This window comes from Glandiceps talaboti, chromosome 9, assembly GCF_964340395.1.
Source record: "Glandiceps talaboti chromosome 9, keGlaTala1.1, whole genome shotgun sequence".
In the NCBI taxonomy this organism is placed as follows: domain Eukaryota; kingdom Metazoa; phylum Hemichordata; class Enteropneusta; family Spengelidae; genus Glandiceps; species Glandiceps talaboti.
In genome coordinates, this window is record NC_135557.1 from 7,269,694 (window position 1) to 7,286,708 (window position 17,015).

The 17,015-nt window shown below is 37.4% G+C and overlaps 1 protein-coding gene across 1 annotated transcript; it reads left to right on the plus strand.

Moving 5' to 3' along the window:
• Positions 1–1,788: 1,788 nt before the first annotated feature.
• Positions 1,789–14,818, plus strand: LOC144440478 (uncharacterized). Its single transcript, XM_078129861.1, has 11 exons — positions 1,789–1,899; positions 6,252–6,608; positions 6,794–7,125; positions 7,751–7,837; positions 8,509–9,022; positions 9,428–9,544; positions 10,196–10,374; positions 10,888–11,010; positions 11,582–11,793; positions 13,029–13,128; positions 13,461–14,818. Exons 1-11 carry the CDS (start codon positions 1,863–1,865, stop codon positions 13,539–13,541), a joined length of 2,139 nt encoding a protein of 712 aa, XP_077985987.1. The 5' UTR covers positions 1,789–1,862; the 3' UTR covers positions 13,542–14,818.
• The last annotated feature ends 2,197 nt before the right edge of the window (positions 14,819–17,015 follow it).

Below are 17,015 nucleotides of genomic sequence, written 5' to 3' on the forward strand. Positions count from 1 at the left end.
CAACATTGACATTTCTAATGTGCACCTAAAGATAGAACAAATGTACTCACTTATTATCGACTACAGAATTGTTCAACAAGACTCGGAAAACCGGAATTTGAGGAGAGGAATTTGACTTCCATGTTGTGTCCTATACATTAATAGCATGTTCACACACAGAAGGAGTGACCCGACGGCTAAATCCATTCATCCATTATGTATAGCGAAGCAAAGTCACAGATCCGGTCGCGTGGTTGTTGTCGTTCGCATCTGCCCCATCGATCGTCAAAGCACACCCTCTTTTACGGCATCGTAAGAAATAACAGCTCTGGTTTGCGAGAATGATCTGCGCGGGGAACTATGAGACACTACATGAATATTCGGTAGAACGTAAAATTTCAAGGGACTGGTCTTGAAAAGAAACGTTCGTCCCCGGAGAGCTATTTTTGGCTATGTTGACACGAAGTGTATTTTATTACATCAAACATTCACCAACTTAAGGGGAATTCCCATATACTGTCATTTACTACGAAAACTATTGAACAATGTCCGATTTGTTTTGTCATAAGTTTATTTTAGTGTTCTTAAATTGTTTCTACAAATTTTCCATGAACATATAATTTTCTGAGAATCTGTCAAAGACAAAACCTGAGATACGAGTAAATAAACTTTTATAAGACAAATATAGCGACATCTTTTTTCGTATGTTCCTTTACTTTAAATCCCTCGACATAAGAGATAATAACTTTTGAAAACACGTATTTGGTGTTTTAAATACGCCAGGGACAATGACGCCGGGAAATCCACTTTGTTTGCAAGACTGGTAATCCCCACCTTTTGGCCTTCACCCCAAGAGAGGTTGTGTCATGTGTCTGCCGGGGACGATGAGGGCGATGTTAATTACGTAGCTAGAGATTGTTATTGTGCAAGCACGAATTTTTCATTGTCCTTTGTTTAATCGAGAAAGGTCATTACTACGGTTGTACCGCTGTGGGTATAAACGTGCCCTATTATCGGCCTTCGATTTGAAAAAAAACGCCGTGGAAACGTGGAGATTGTATATTTAGTGACCTCAAAAAATAGTAGTAACAAACTAGCTATTTCAGTGCAGAACTAGTTGCCCTGCATCATGGATATCCCCAGATACACACAGTCTTTTAATATTCAACTTATAAATGATTATCACTGCACACTTGTAGATACATGGGGTCTGGGAAAGAATTAAGGAACATTTCAAATAGAGAACGAACACTACAGGACGTGGTATACTAGTAGCGAGATAAAGATGACGACTTTAATAGAAATGTTTTATTATGATTGGATAATCTAGAGTCACGTGCGGGTCACATGATCGCTTGATTTTATTCGAGTCATATTAATACAGTTGCGTATACAATGTTTTACGCTGTCAAGATATCCCAGTGTTACTAGTTTGCACTACATTTTGGTCGGAGGAATTAGTATTTCTGACTTTATTTCGTTTTAAATTTGAATAAGAAATATCCCTCACTTAGAATATTGCATACATGCATACATCTACCGTCTTTTGTAAATCTTGGGGAGAAAAAATTGAAGTTACCTATATTTGCCATATACCTCTGGAAGTTAAAATATATTTAATTGGAAATAAACAACACCTAAAATATTCCTGGAACTGAGAGTTTGCATTCCATGGAAAAACATTTAAAGTTCCCCTTTTTCATTCATATGCTAATTCAACGAACGCGTACTCTGTCCGAGCACAACAAGCGTTCGTTGCTATTTTGGCAGAGACGGCGAAACAAAGCAGGTGTTCGGAGTGCAATGATATCGGAATGTGTTACCGATTAGAAGTCAAAAAATTACTGAGATTCCAATCTTAAGTTATTGAAATATTGGTGAAAATGTCGGATCGAGGAATCATTGGTGTGGTTGTTATTGGTAAGTCGCCAAATATTGAGTATATATATATATATTTTTAATGTATATACATATCTTCGTCATGGTGGTAGGCTTCACCAGGTCATATCAAATATTCTATTGTGTGCCGCCTTCAAGTTCCACCATAAACAACAACGAATCGATTTACAGAAAATCTACTCAGTTTTGGTCCAATTTGGTGGGGGGATCGGAGAGGGGGGGGGGTTCAGATTGCGCGGGGACAAGCTTGTATACTGCTCCTGCAAAACAAGCAGTACGTGAAGAATTACGGCTGGGTATATTACGAGGAAATAAGAAAAAAAAAATGTAAAGGCGAACATACTAGTACACAGCGTATATGCAATACGGTTCTACTACTAATCATTACAATGTGATTTCGTATGCTTTCAAACACGTTCTCAAAGTGCTTCATAATTAACATCCCTGGTATAGACCAATAACGGCACAAAAATGTCATTTTATAACGTCCTCGACTCCCCAGGTTGCATATAATCCCGCAGTTGCAGCCCGGCTATGATCATGAGACACATCGTCGGATTAAAGTCTTTCATGTTTCCATTTACTCTGCTATGTCATATGGACGCACGTATTTCTAATACGACGGTTCAGTGTGAATTTTTATTTTTATTTTATTAGTTTATAGACACTGGGTGGAGATACGAAACTTGAAACGTGTTTGTTATCGCCATTTTGTGTTTTGATAAAAACAACCCGAACTCGACAAGGAGAAAAAAAGGGGAAGTCCTGTTTTCGTCGGTTTGTTTAGAAACGTGATGTGTATACAGTGAAGATTGAACGATAAAAATGGCTACTGCACTACTATGCCGTAAATGTTGTAAAATTAGTGCAGAAAAAAAATCAAAATGGTCAATGCATATATATATTATTACTTCGTCAATTAGTGAAATATTCAGAGTGGATCTAGAAACCTGGCTAAGGCGTGATAATGTTGATAGGTAATGAGAGAACACCTGCTCGGGTTGAGGCTCTATCTTTGTCTGAATTGCAAACAAAACATCGAAGCGGCCGGGGTGGCAAGACCAAAGGTCTCGGCGTAAAGGTGACGTCATAGATAGTCAGGTGATTGGCAACCAAAACATTTCAAGTACAAATTGGATAACACACTCGCAAGCTTTAAAAAAAAACATATCGAGTGTGGGATTTTATGTTATGATATTGTGATGTAAGAAGTAGTTTCAGTTGTGGAAAAAAAAACCCAGTGAAGTCAGAGATGATGACACGAGTTTAATAAAGTCACATGGTACGTTCGTCCTCGTGGGACTGCATAATGCACTGACGTGCTACCTGACATGGCCGGCTGTTGGACGGTTTCAGTGTGATGAAGTATCGACACGTGCATGTGTTTCGGTAGTTGTCAGCGTGAAATAAACATTGTGTATCTGAGACAAATAACGATTCCATACAGGATAAATTGTTTGCACGAAACCAACATATATGCATACAAAACCACAATAGTTTATACGAGACCGCAATGTGTCACAGTGCTTAGGAACCAGACGGTTATATGAAGTAAGTGCATACGAGACCGCAATATGTGTATACGACACCTCATTGTGTGCATATGGGACCGGAATTCGGAATGTGTGCTCACGGAACCCATGTGTTTCTACGAGACTTCAGTATATTTGTATGAGCCAAATTCGAGTGTATATATGTACACCAATTGTCATAATTATTCATAAGAGATGTATTTTGTTGTTATAACTCGTAGCCCTAATTTGCCTTAATTGTCATGAACGATTGGTCCATGGACTTTGATTAGTTCTTCGGGAACTATTTCCATGGATCTCACCAGAATTCGATTTTGTATTACTTTCAAAGATTGTACATTTTGTTTTCATTTTCTGGTAGAATAAATTGAAATTCAGTTCAATTTAGTGAGAAAACATGACTGAGTGACGTCACACTGAACATGATACCTGCAAACATGAATTTTATATTTCATGAAATTTGTGAAATGTTACTAACGCATGGGGATTTCACGACATTTAAAAAAAAATAATTGTATTCAGGGGTACACAACAGATCCATTAAATGTAAGTTCTTTTTTTGTAGGATGAGAACTAAAATGGTTCAAAACGCCCCCACCCGTGAAGAAAAATAATTTAGTTTTTGTTATTCTACATTGAACTATTGATCTCGCCCGTATAAAGCAAGTCTTTTGGCGTTCGTTGTGCATCTAATGGTTCTCCTTCCGCCTTACTCTGCACGTACCATTCATTACTTTCTCAACTGACGCCATCCAACAGCCCCGATGAATACGACGCCTTTTCATTTCAAAATTCTCCTTCCTGACAAGGGAAGTTTCCCCTGGGAAGTTTCAAAACAATTTGCGGGGAAAAGAGATAAACGTCAGTGGAGTGTGGTAAAACGTTAACGTCAGACAAAGGGAAAGCTAGTAGTTCATAATAAAGCTTAGTTAGTAGTAGGTGATATTGACACAACACTAGTGGGGACGCCACAGACTACTCTTGCTCTGAGGTGACGCTTTCACCAACCCGTTCAGGTCGTCATCACGTGGTCAACATTTCACCGTGGTACAACAAAAGCGGAACTATAGTGACAAGGCTATTTAGTGTTTAAAAGTCATTCATTAACCGAAAATAGAAGTCGTATAGTTTTTCACAACTTCTTTTGACACTATTGTAAGTCGTTGGTATGTTGTTGTGCCAGGGTAATTCACAACTTTTCAAATCAGCCCCCAGGCGTGTAAGTTTTACGTTTTATACTAGTTACGGTGTACTTAATCTATTAGAATCAAAGAGCCAAGGTTTATCACGCACTGGACCAACAACATACCAACATACCAACTCATTATACTAATAGAATGCTACACATTACAACATTGAGTACAATAGTTATTGCTACAGACATAACAAACTGATAACAGAATCATTTCAACCCTCATCAGAGGATCCAACTTTTTTTTATCAGTCGCATTAAATTGCTGTTTTACCTAATTTTGAATTTGCATAAAGTCTTCTCTTAGCTCACTTCATTGAAGCAAACGCCCAGTGTTTTTTTTCCTGGGTTGTAACTTCTAAGGAAGGAAAAGAGAAAAAAACATTTTACATTGTATATGACGCCGTCTCGATGGTTGAGTCGTTCTGTTTGTACTATTTCCTATTGTATATGTTTTGAAACATATAGTTTCCGGCCAAGCAAGGATGTTGTTGATACTTCAACAAATTATGTCCAGAAATTAATCGACCATGATGGTGTAAATTTTCAACACAAAGCGTTTCCACAACGAGTTCTGTCATGCATGCATCAAACCTTTCATGAATTGGCGGGAGAAGTACAACTGCCAATATCAGATCGTGGACGAACGGAAGCTGTTACAATCAGGGAAAATAAACAATGTTATATCAATAATACTTGGCTCAACATGTTGGAACAGTAGAGACTTGCATTACATTATTTTATTTGAAAAGAACAGTTTTATGGTCTATTTACATAATTATAATTTACAAACTAATTTCCAGTTTCCCTGGCATTTCACTTACACTTAAAGAGGTGGCAAAACTGTTCTTATCAAACCACAGTATGTAATAATAGAAGTATCTGTTGTTCCAATATGGTGAGCCAGGTGTTATTAATATTCAAATGAATTTGTTTACTTTCTCTGTTTGTAATGGGTTCCATTCGTCTATGGTCTGGTGTCGGCTGTTGTAATCATTGAATAGACACTTCCAGACTAGTTAATTTAACCCGATATGAAGTCAGAGAGTGTATACTTTACGTTCCATCCAATGTGAATTAACTCTGCAGCATAAACAAAACAGATGACTAAACCCACGTACGGGTATTCAATTGACTATGAAAATATATAAATGTACCCATCAAGTTAAGTGCACACCACGGCACACTCAGTCTTGAAAGGACAACTCTGTGAAAATTACCACTTGTCCTGCATAGATGAAAAAATGGACATGCTTACTCATATTCCTGGAATTATTTCAACAGCCCGGTTCGAACTGAGTCCACACTGCGTTTCACAAACAGTTACAGTAACATCAATATTTGAGGCATGCTATACGCATGTGCAAATTATTGTGTTGCACATTTAGTTGTACAACAATTTTCATTGTAGAAACAATGATAACTGTATTTCAAAACGTATATCTGTTTATTTGTCGAATCCAAAAATTACGGGTGATTTCAAACTTTCATGTTCAGCCATCAGCGTCAAAGAAGTTTGGGTCATAGCTAGTTCTTTTACAAATTTTCGCTTACTTTTTTTGTTTTCTTGTCGTCTGCTACTATTATGGGATATACTTTACAAGAACCGAGCACGTGAAGTAATTTAATGTTATACATGTCTTTTATAGAATTAATACTGACGATTTCAAGCTCAAACATCGATGCCAAACGAACTTTGGTAATAAATTGTAAATATGAACCACCCAGTGAACATTACAACCAGGTTATCTTTGAATGGAGAAAGGACGTGACAGATCTGTCTCTGGTGAAAGGGGAAGCGAAAAGTACACTGTCAGATGGAAACATAGATTTGAACAATATCGTGCTAACAGGTTACGCTAATGAACGTTTTGATATTTCCTCTGACGGTGACTTGAAGATCAATCAAATCAACGCTGAAGACGAAGGCCTGTACGAATGTATTGTTAATTTTAAACTGACGAATGAATACAAAACTAGAAAACACGTGGTACAACTGGTCTTAGGTAAGTAGTGTAAATCAATCAATCAATCAATCAATCAATCAATCAATCAATCAATCAATCAATCAATCAATCAATCAATCAATCACCCCTTATATAATTTTTTAATCAAACTCTTCAAAGATATTCTCTAAATGTCTTGCAAGTAATACATTTTCTAAGTCTAAATGTGTTTTTTTTTCATTAAGATGGTATCGACTGTGACCCACAGAGAGACATGGAATCTACAACAATGAAACACCCCAACTGGAAAACATCAAGGCAGACAATTTCTTCTACATCTTCCTCAACTCAAAATTTCAACAACAAATCACCAAAACACCTAAACACCGAAAATGATGAAGACCCGAAGTTTGAGCAAACGTATGATGATGATGAGAAAGCGAGCGATGGTATTGATATCACCTCTTTAACATTTTGGGGGATGGTGACGTCAGTAGCTATTGCCGTTTTCATCGTTGTTTGCCTACTCTGTTATGTGATAAGGCAAAAGATAAAGAAGAAGAAACGACCTTCACAGGTAACTGTTTTGTGTATTTTTTTCTGATACAGCGATTTTTGTCTGTATGAAATAAGCTTCGTCTTTTTTTTCACATTATGCAAGATTTGGCGCTAAAATATATTCATTTACATAACGTGATTACATACTTTACCATATATAACTACGGCTATAAGTGATGGCAATATACACCGACCTCGCTTCTACCCTGAACATTGCGCGCGTGACCTATCGGTTCGAGTGAGATCCCAGATAATTGACAATCTCCATCTGGGATCCGCCATATTGAATTATCAATGTGAATGTGAATATATTCATTTGACACGAAACTGGCCTGTTTACGGTAATTTTGGTCGGTCATTAGTTTCATATCCTATGAAAGCGTTTGATGGAATTACTAGGTACCTGAGTATGTGTATGTATGCCATGTACGGGGACCTTGTTTTTTTGGCAATATAAAGTATGTACAACACGCAGGTATGCATGCACACACACACACACACACACACACACACACGCGTACATGCGTGCGCAGTAATCAAGCAAGCAAGCACGCGCGCACACACACCCACGCACATTTTTCGCTGTCGTCACCGTTAAGATGCCATAATACTAATACCAATATATTTTACATTTTATATTGCAGCTTAGTGACGAGAGAAAAATGTTGCGCAACCCAAGTAGTACAAGTACACCTCCTGAAAGTGTCAGGATTTTTGGAAACGAATCAAGGGTAAGGGTTGTCTTTATATCTCTATATATTACCTCAGTCATTTTGTGGCATCTCTTTGTATACATTTACGTTAAAGACCAACTTTGGATTAGGAATAATGAAAAAATATTGTTTGGCAGAGCTATTACAAATTTATATCAGAAGCCTGGTTCCGCAATGTAATCTTTATAGTTCCACTAACCAGACAGACACAAATGGCAGTGAACCTGGGAATTAATAACATGTACAATGCTTGTACATTTTAAAATTTTTACAACGGTACCATTTTCACCGTAAAGTAGAGATATCTGTGATCAGAATCGAACGGTTTAGTCAGTGAAGGACAATTTAAAGTCACCTGGGAATCTGGCTTTGAAGCTGCCGAATGGTTTTCTCCTTAGTACGCTATATCAAACAGACAATTCCCTCACAGATGTACTTGGCAAAAAAACATATGGCAGGATTGCCTATAAAATACGCTGAGAACAGATCTATGGAAAGACCCGTGGTATACAGATTAACAGCAGGACAAATGTGTGTGTGTGGTTTTTGTTTTGTTTTGTTTTGTTTGTTTGTTTGTTTGTTTGTTTGTTTGTTTGTTTGTTTGTTGTTGTTTGGGGGGGTGTATGTGTGTGTGGGGGGTGTTTTTGTGTGCGTATGTATATGTTGACGATTATGTAATTCTCTCGTAGACAAGTTCGCGATCAGATGATTTGGATGACGTATTTGTCAACATAGAGAGAGGTGACCAACCACAACACACTCCAAGCAGAGGTCGCAGTATTGGTGACGTCTCACCTTTCTGGGCAGTGAGCTTCAAAGAACGTTCACTTCCTGTGGTGACAACTAGTTCTAGGACGAATGCTCGACTACAACAAACACACGGGGAACTTAGTAATAATAATAACAACGGGCCATGGGTTCAGCAGCATACACAGCGTTTACAAGACTGGATCATGTTGAGTCAGTTAAGCCTCAACTCACAAATTTCGTCCAACAGTTCTACGTTTACTGGTGGTAGCAGTGATAGCCAACAACCGTCGGAGAGTTACATTCGACATGACCGTTTTGAAATCCCTAGGGGTAACATCACACTTGGCGAACAAATCGGAAAAGGACACTTTGGTGAAGTTTTCAAAGGGAAAGTTATTCTACCAGATAAGAACCGTGACGGAACGTCATCAATTGCTGTCAAAACACTGAAAGGTACGACACGGTTTGATTTATTCTGTTTGTCAAATTAGTTCTACAGCAGAAGAAAGTAAGCTGTGCAAGAACTACAAGTCAGAATGGATACCATATGTTATGTAAGACTCTTGCAGAGGGTGATTTATAAACATGAACTACACAAAAAACAGCGCGCGTCCTTATCATCATTTTGTCAGACAAAACAAAAATCTGCATCATATCATGAGATGATTGGATACCGTGTAGTACGCCAAGTACAGACATCAAAACATTGGCACCACATGTCTGTGTCTAGTTGTAAAATGTTTGAACGATTTTTGTTTTCATTTAGACAAAATGTAACAAGAAATTGCGATCCTAGCCTGCTAGCTATGTCTTTGTAACAAAAAAGAGAGCTAGTTGATAAACTATTTCTATTTACAGAATCTGCTGGTAGTAACGAAAAAATGGATTTACTGCGAGAACTTGAGGTGATGAAAATGATAAAGCGTCATCCGTTTGTTATTAATCTACTTGGCTGCTGCACTACTTCAGACGTCGGTGAGTATAATCAAATCTAAGTATCAACCACGATGATGTACTTCCATGTCCTATAGGTAACCTTTTAAAAGACTTCTAGGCCAATGTCTCCACATTTCCAATGTGTATCAAGCCATATGCAGATCCTCTCCACTCTCTCTGATCAAGCCAATATTTTTCACAAATACCGTCCTCAAAAAGCACCAAATTTCGAAAATACTTTGAGATGTATTTTCTATATATTCATAATACCGTATTCCAACATTATGATATAAGAAACTGGAACTCTCTAGGTTTAACCTTTTTTGACAAGCATGGGCTAATTTGAAAGTGTCGTTGTATGACATCCTGTATTTTACAATGTAATAATCTGCTAACAAAATGAAATCGTATAAAGAAAGACTTCTATCAAATCTGGCAGCGTTCAGTTTACTGGCATGAATTGTATAAATTTGTCATGGCGTATATAGTAGGCCCAAGCTTGTTCGTCAGCATGCTTCGATTTCAAGAACGAGAATTTTGTATACTGAGAGTACTAGTATAACAAAATACACACTACGATGACATCAAGAACCACGTGACAATAATAAATGAGTTGTATCAGATATATTCAACACCCAAGAAATTCCCTGTTTAATTACTATACGAAGCACGTCTTCTTTCTTTGCACAGCTGCACCAGTACTCATTATCCTAGAGTACGCCACCAACGGCAATCTACGGGACTACCTTCGTAAATTTCGACGTCTAGCAGACCACGGCATCGGAAAAACCATCTCTTTGACTTTAAACGATCTCACCCGCTTTTCCTGGCAGATAGCAGAGGGAATGTCATTTCTGCACGAGTCAAAGGTAAGTTGAATTTCATCAAGAGGTCAAAGGTTCACCTGATGATACTTTTTCAATGAACAGAGGAAATGAATTCGGCGTTTTTCAATATCATTTTTGGAAATATTTTCTTTTGTAGCTTTAAATTTATTTGTATCCTAAAAGATGCAAACACATGACGTAATCCAAACGATGTCTGTATATTGTTAATGTTTGCACCTCGGTTGTCACATTTAGGCTATAGTTAAAATTTACGGTGAGAGGGGCTTCAGTAACATTACCAGTCCAAATTATTCCTGAAAAAGACCTGTGTGTAGTGGGAACCTTCGTCGGACAAAATCCGTGTCTTTCTTTCAAATGCCACCTTCACCTTCCTCCCAAAAATCCCAAAATCTTACCATAACTTTACCTAATAAGAAATGCTTATTTTTATTTTCTATATCGGTCATTGTACTTTGACTCTTGTCGGATCACATGTGTTTTATATGCCAAGGACTACTAAAAATCTTATTTATATTGTATTTGTTTACTTCCTAGTGTATCCATAGAGATCTCGCTGCTCGTAACATTCTGGTAGATGCTAATAAAGTGATAAGAATTGCTGACTTTGGTCTCGCGAAGTTTGTTGGTGAGGACGAGATTTACGAGAAGAAAACATCGGTAAGTCTCGTGACGTCATAATCTTTCAAAGTGAGGAGCCAAGCAAAGACGTTTAAAATGTAAACTAACTGAAGAATACACCGGGAAAGCTAAGAGTGTTGTTCCCATTTGATAAATGTGCCTCGCATCGAACTCATTTGCTCAAAAATGGTTTCATCCCAGATTTAAATATGTAATAGCATACATACTTGTATTTTTTTCGACCTGACAACCAACAATATATTTACTGAAAATTGTTAAAATATCAATAATTCGACATTGTATATTCTAACTAGATGTTGAGTTTTAACCATATAGAGAACAGTAACAGCTTCCCAAGTTCTGTCATTCCTATAACAAAGAGCACGCCCCCCAAATGTCACGTACTCGTACAAGTTAAGCATCATATAAGCTGTGAATGATCTCATCTGTAAGGCACGCCATGATGGGGCGCCCTCACACATCGACCAACCCCTTCATCCTTTGTTTTTTATTTCCCAAGCTGATTTGAGCGAAGGTTATCAAGACGTCGCGCCAATCACAATCGTCAATTGTACACGTCATCAAAATGTGAATTCTTACTGTGTTGCAGGGTCCATCACCTGTCCGTTGGATGGCACCAGAGTCTCTCCGAAATAACATCTTCACCTTTCATAGTGACGTGTGGGCATACGGAGTTCTTCTTTATGAAATATTCACTTTGGGTTCTACTCCATACCCACAACTCACAGATATGTATGAAGTCCGACGAAAAGTCCAGGAAGGCTACACGATGCCTAAACCAACACACTGCAGATTGGATATGTAAGAAACACAACTTTTAGTTCATTTTTTTTAATTTTTATATAGAAATGTTTTCACCAAAACACATTACTGTATGTAGGCAAAGGGACATTTCTGGTGGAATATTGTGGGCTATATATATATAACCACGTACAAACTCGCGAGATTAAGTGGACACAAACTGGGCTTAAGCTTTTTGTCGGATGTGGAGGTGGGAAGGGGGGGGGGGTGGCTGACTTAATATTAGCTCCTTGTTAAAAATAATACCCCTGTGGTATTATACTTGCTGATCTAACATACTGAAATCTATAATTTCTGTAACTGGGGTATTAGTATGGTTTGATCAGACAACCAACAATATATTTACTGAAAATAATAATGTTTATTTGGTCTATTTATTAATAAATTGCATATTCATAAATTGAAATTATAAGAGGACGTACCGTTGAGTTTTGCGTGCGGAGCCAAAATATATTTAATTAGATCTATTGCCCCATACTTTGTGTAAGTCTTACTGCTACACACGCGTTTAACCGCATGTGATTCAACACTGTGCATGACCATATATGGTGTTCAATGACCATATATGGTGTTCGATATTATGATTAAGTCAATATTATCTAAGTAACAAAATCAGTTTCACAAATATTCCGGTTGCAGCTAGTGCAGTTTTAACAAACTTCTAGTTTTTTTATCTAGATTTTTGACAAAAAATATCTATTGAACCCACAATTAATTTGATTTTATTTATCATTTTTACAGCTGCAAAAAAATAATATGCTTTTGTCAATTACTAAGATTTAGTTATACAAATGTCGAGAGACCCCTCCCCCACCCCAACCCACCCTATTGAAGGCATGTGCATGTCGAGGGACCCCTCCCTCAACCCACCCCATCCCATTGAAGGCATGTGCATGTCGAGGGACCCCTCCCCCATCCTAATGAATGTATGCATATGTCGAGGGACCCCCACCCCACCCCACCCCATCCCATTGAAGGTATGTATATGTCGAGGGACCCCCTCCCCATCCCGTTGAAGCCATGGTGCATGTATTAACATCATACGAGAATGGTTTAATGAACTATTTGTGTAAGCAGTTTCCCTCTCGCGGCAGGATTTCTTTAACAGATTCTTACTGGAAAGGGCGCCCTCCTACAAGTGCTGATCGTGTCACAGTCAAACAATATGAAGTCACATTGTAAGGTGGTCTGTCTGTTGTAACAACGTATTTTTTTTTTACTTTGACTTCCAATAGATACCAAGTAATGGAAAAATGTTGGCATAAAATTCCATCTCTCAGACAACCATTCTCTGGCTTAGCAGAACAAATAAAATCCATTAATGTGAAACCACAGGTGAGTTTGACAGTAGTTTTTGGTATGGATTATTATAGTATCAAATTAAAGATGATCGATACTCTGGGGCAAAAACATATCGTTCGTATTGACAGAATTATCATTGATTGATTGATTGATTGATTGACTGACTGACTGACTGACTGACTGACTGACTGATGGGGGGGGAGTGAGTGAGAGAGTGGGTGAGTGAGTGAGTGAGTGAGTGAGTGAGTGAGTGAGTGAGTGAGTGAGTGAGTGAGTGAGTGAGTAAACAAAAAACAATAAGAATAACATCAGTTTATTTGACGCAGAGTTTATGGTAATTAAAAAAAGAATTCTCTTTTTTACAGGAGTACATTAAAATATCCCAACTTGACAACGTTAACTACATCAACTTGGATAGCAAAGCAAATACAATGGAAAAACTATAATACTACACTGTCGTACAGTATATGTATACATCGAGTAACAATGACAATATGCATATACATGTACATCACTAGACCGTTGGTGCTCCAGAGTCAGACATTGGCCAGGATTTATTACCGGCAACCCACTCACTGCCAGCCAATCACTGCCATGCTACCATTTATATGAATTACATCCACCATCTGACGTCAATATAACGAAGTCACATATCAGGTTGAACTCGAAGTCCAATTGTTATTACCACCCACTGCCATTTTGTAGATTCCATAGCGCTGTGTAATATCTATGTTCACTCTTATTTTGTGTTAGTTCCTGTACAGCATTCACTTGATAGAATTTATCTTTTTTCAGAATTACGTTAAAATCTGTATGGTTACCCGAAGTTTAACTTCACTATGCTACACTGTGTATGATCCGAGATCAATGAACATTTGCGTACATCAGTAATCCTCAAAATAGCTTGTGGTGACGTAATCAATCGGCGAAAGCACCGATCTGGGTCCGAAGTGTTAATTAACATAGTTGAATAATTATGTTTTGCCCTTGGACCGTTCAGTAGACATAATGCATATTCCAAGTTCAATTAGTTTGCATAGATAATGAGCGTCGTCAATAAATTTGCATAATTTAACAATTCTAATAGATATACTGAAATGAAGTGCATGTCCCAGGATTGTGCATTGCACGTTGCAGATAGCAAACAGATGTGTGGTTTATTGTAATGTAAAATATAATGTCAGATTTGACTACTTAAAGAACACAATTTGACGGGAAATTTGGGAGATTGAAAAGCGAGTGAGCGAACAAGTGAATAACCGAGAGAAAGATCTAGAGCGACCGACCGAGTGATTGAGTGAGTGAGTGATTGATTGATTGAGTGAGTGAGTGAGTGAGTGAGTGAGTGAGTGAGTGAGTGAGTGAGTGAGTGAGTGGGCGAACGTGTGAACGAGCGAACATCAAATGGAATGGTGGTAGGAATGAGTTTCTGACCTTTCTCCCAGATGTTTCAGATTTTATATTTCACTGTTTCGAGAGAAAGACCTAGAGCGAGCGACCGAGTGAGTGAGTGAGTGAGTGAGTGAGTGAGTGAGTGAGTGAGTGAGTGAATGAATGAGTGAGTGAGCGAGCATTAAATGGAATTGATGGTAGGAATGAGTTTCTGATTTTTCTCCCAGATGTTTAAGATTTTATATTTCACTAATTCATTAAATACCTTATCTGCTACTTGGAGCTGTAAACACTTTCCATGTCATTTTTATCATTATCAGTGACTTTAACCATGAAATATAAACACATTATTGTTATTTTAGTATGTCTGTTACATCATATACATGTGGTAACACAATTTTGTTCAAAGATATGTTCAGTAGATTGTCCTATCTGATTTATATCACAAGTTTGTGTTGTTGTTTTTTTACTAAAAATAGTATTTTAGATTTATAACAACTTGATATCATGTTGTATAGTTTGTATATTTAACCAGATGTTGTCATTATTCTGACCTAGATAATATACATTATAGAATATTTTTAGGAGATATGTCTGTTTATTTCATACGTTTTTTGTGTCTTTTGATCTAAATTTTATCCTCCAGTACTAGTTTGAGAATTTATTGAATGATTTTACGATTGTAAACTGGTCGCAACTTGAATGTTACTTAGTAGATTTTAGAAACGCAAGTTTTATTTTTATTTTTTTTTAAGTACAACCTCTCCTTACACTATCAAACCTGTCTTATTTGACCCATCTTTCCTCGATACAGCCCGTTTCGTGTTACCGTTCACCAACTGTTTGATACAAACACACCTAAATAAATAATCAATTTAAATTGAATATTCAACATTAAGATAGCAATGTCGCAATTTCTTGTTACATTTTGTCTAAATTAAATAAAAATCCATTTAAAGGTACTGCGACTATACGCAGACTAGCAGGCGCCGATGTTTGGATGTCTGCATGGCCACACATTAGTTCATTTCATTTAGATAAGATATCGCAAGAAATTGTACCCATCCAATCTATTTCAAGTGTAGCATATAGTATCTTATTGGTTTCTGTATTGTTTTAATATCAAAGGGTGAAGGTAATTTGAAATGGATTATACCTTTCACAAATCGCAAGATTTAATTTGACATTGGACTTGTTACACAAAAGACAATAAAAATGTCACTGTTTTTGACGGTTTATCTGTATTGCTATAAACAAAATATATGTTTGATTGCTACATATGGTAGCCATAATTTGAAAGTCTCAAAAAAATTCATCACTGTCACTGCGGGGAAAATTGCTAGGATTTTGTTCAGTGGCGCCCTCACTGTACACTAATATGTAGAGGTCAATGTATAGGTTACCAGTTTTGATACATTGTTGCAAACCCACACAATAGACTGTTGTATATACATATCTATTTTTACGTAGGCAGTGAATTAAGGCCAACAATTTTCTACTATTTTCCATATTGTGACCATATTTATTTCAGAATATTGCTATAAACTATAGATAATAACGCTCGATAAATATGTTTAATGAGAGTGTATTTAGTTCCTGAGATACTGAGTTAGATAAATGATTACAAGCCTTGCAATAAATAAGTTATAAGTGCCCGGGGGGGGGGGGAGACTAAGGTGGGTAATGGGTACATATGTACCCTGGTGGACAAAAATTACAACCACACACTTTACAAAAATTCAAAAAGTAGGGGTCAAAAGTCTACATTTTAGCCAGAAATAAGGGTCAGCCGGGAAAAAATGCTCTGGCTTGCGAGAATGAATGTGTTAGATATTGTTTCAAAGGCATGCACGTTATTAATGATACATTCTAGTCAAATATAAATGAATAAATGGCAAAACTGCGATTAAAAACAGCTCGAGGTAACAAAAAAACACCATCTCACAAATATGAAGTATTGGAGAAATTCAGGGTCTACACGTGCACGTGCTTCGTTAGACTTTATCGGAATAAGTGTCAGAGCACTTTATGGTTTAAGCTTCATACTCTATCGTTGGGGGCGCCAATTGCTCGTCAGTTTTCTTGGTTTAAAGCTGGCGCGATTGTTCTTGATCCGCTGCCCTTAGGCTTAAACCCCTTAGGTATATCTTTAGCTGCAATGCATACATACAACGCGTTGCATGCTGGTGTTGACTGACTTTCTTCATCGACCACGGCACATAAATCAATGATAAACTACATATTATTGTACACCATTGGCGTCAAACTGGGGTATATAAACACAGCGTGTTCCTCTATATGCGCATGACTGTGTATTCAGTTAGATTTATAGTTTATAAATTCATACTTAGGATTATCAGTAGAAAAGCCAGATTATGTGGCCCTTGGTATCCAGTAATATCGAATGTACGATTGTTTATTTTGTGCATGAATAGAATATCACAGCTTAACTTCACATTGCGTAGGCCTATCTGCTTTGCTGACTGACTGTGCTGACCTTCTTGTAACCTTTGCATTTAGTGCGAGTT

Coding starts and splice junctions, on each gene's coding strand:
- LOC144440478 (XM_078129861.1), top strand. CDS start 1,863: ATGTCGGATCGAGGAATCATTGGTGTGGTTGTTATTG. Junction 7,126..7,750: donor AGAAGAAACGACCTTCACAG/GTAACTGTTTTG, acceptor TTTATATTGCAG/CTTAGTGACGAGAGAAAAAT. Junction 9,545..10,195: donor CTGCACTACTTCAGACGTCG/GTGAGTATAATC, acceptor TTCTTTGCACAG/CTGCACCAGTACTCATTATC.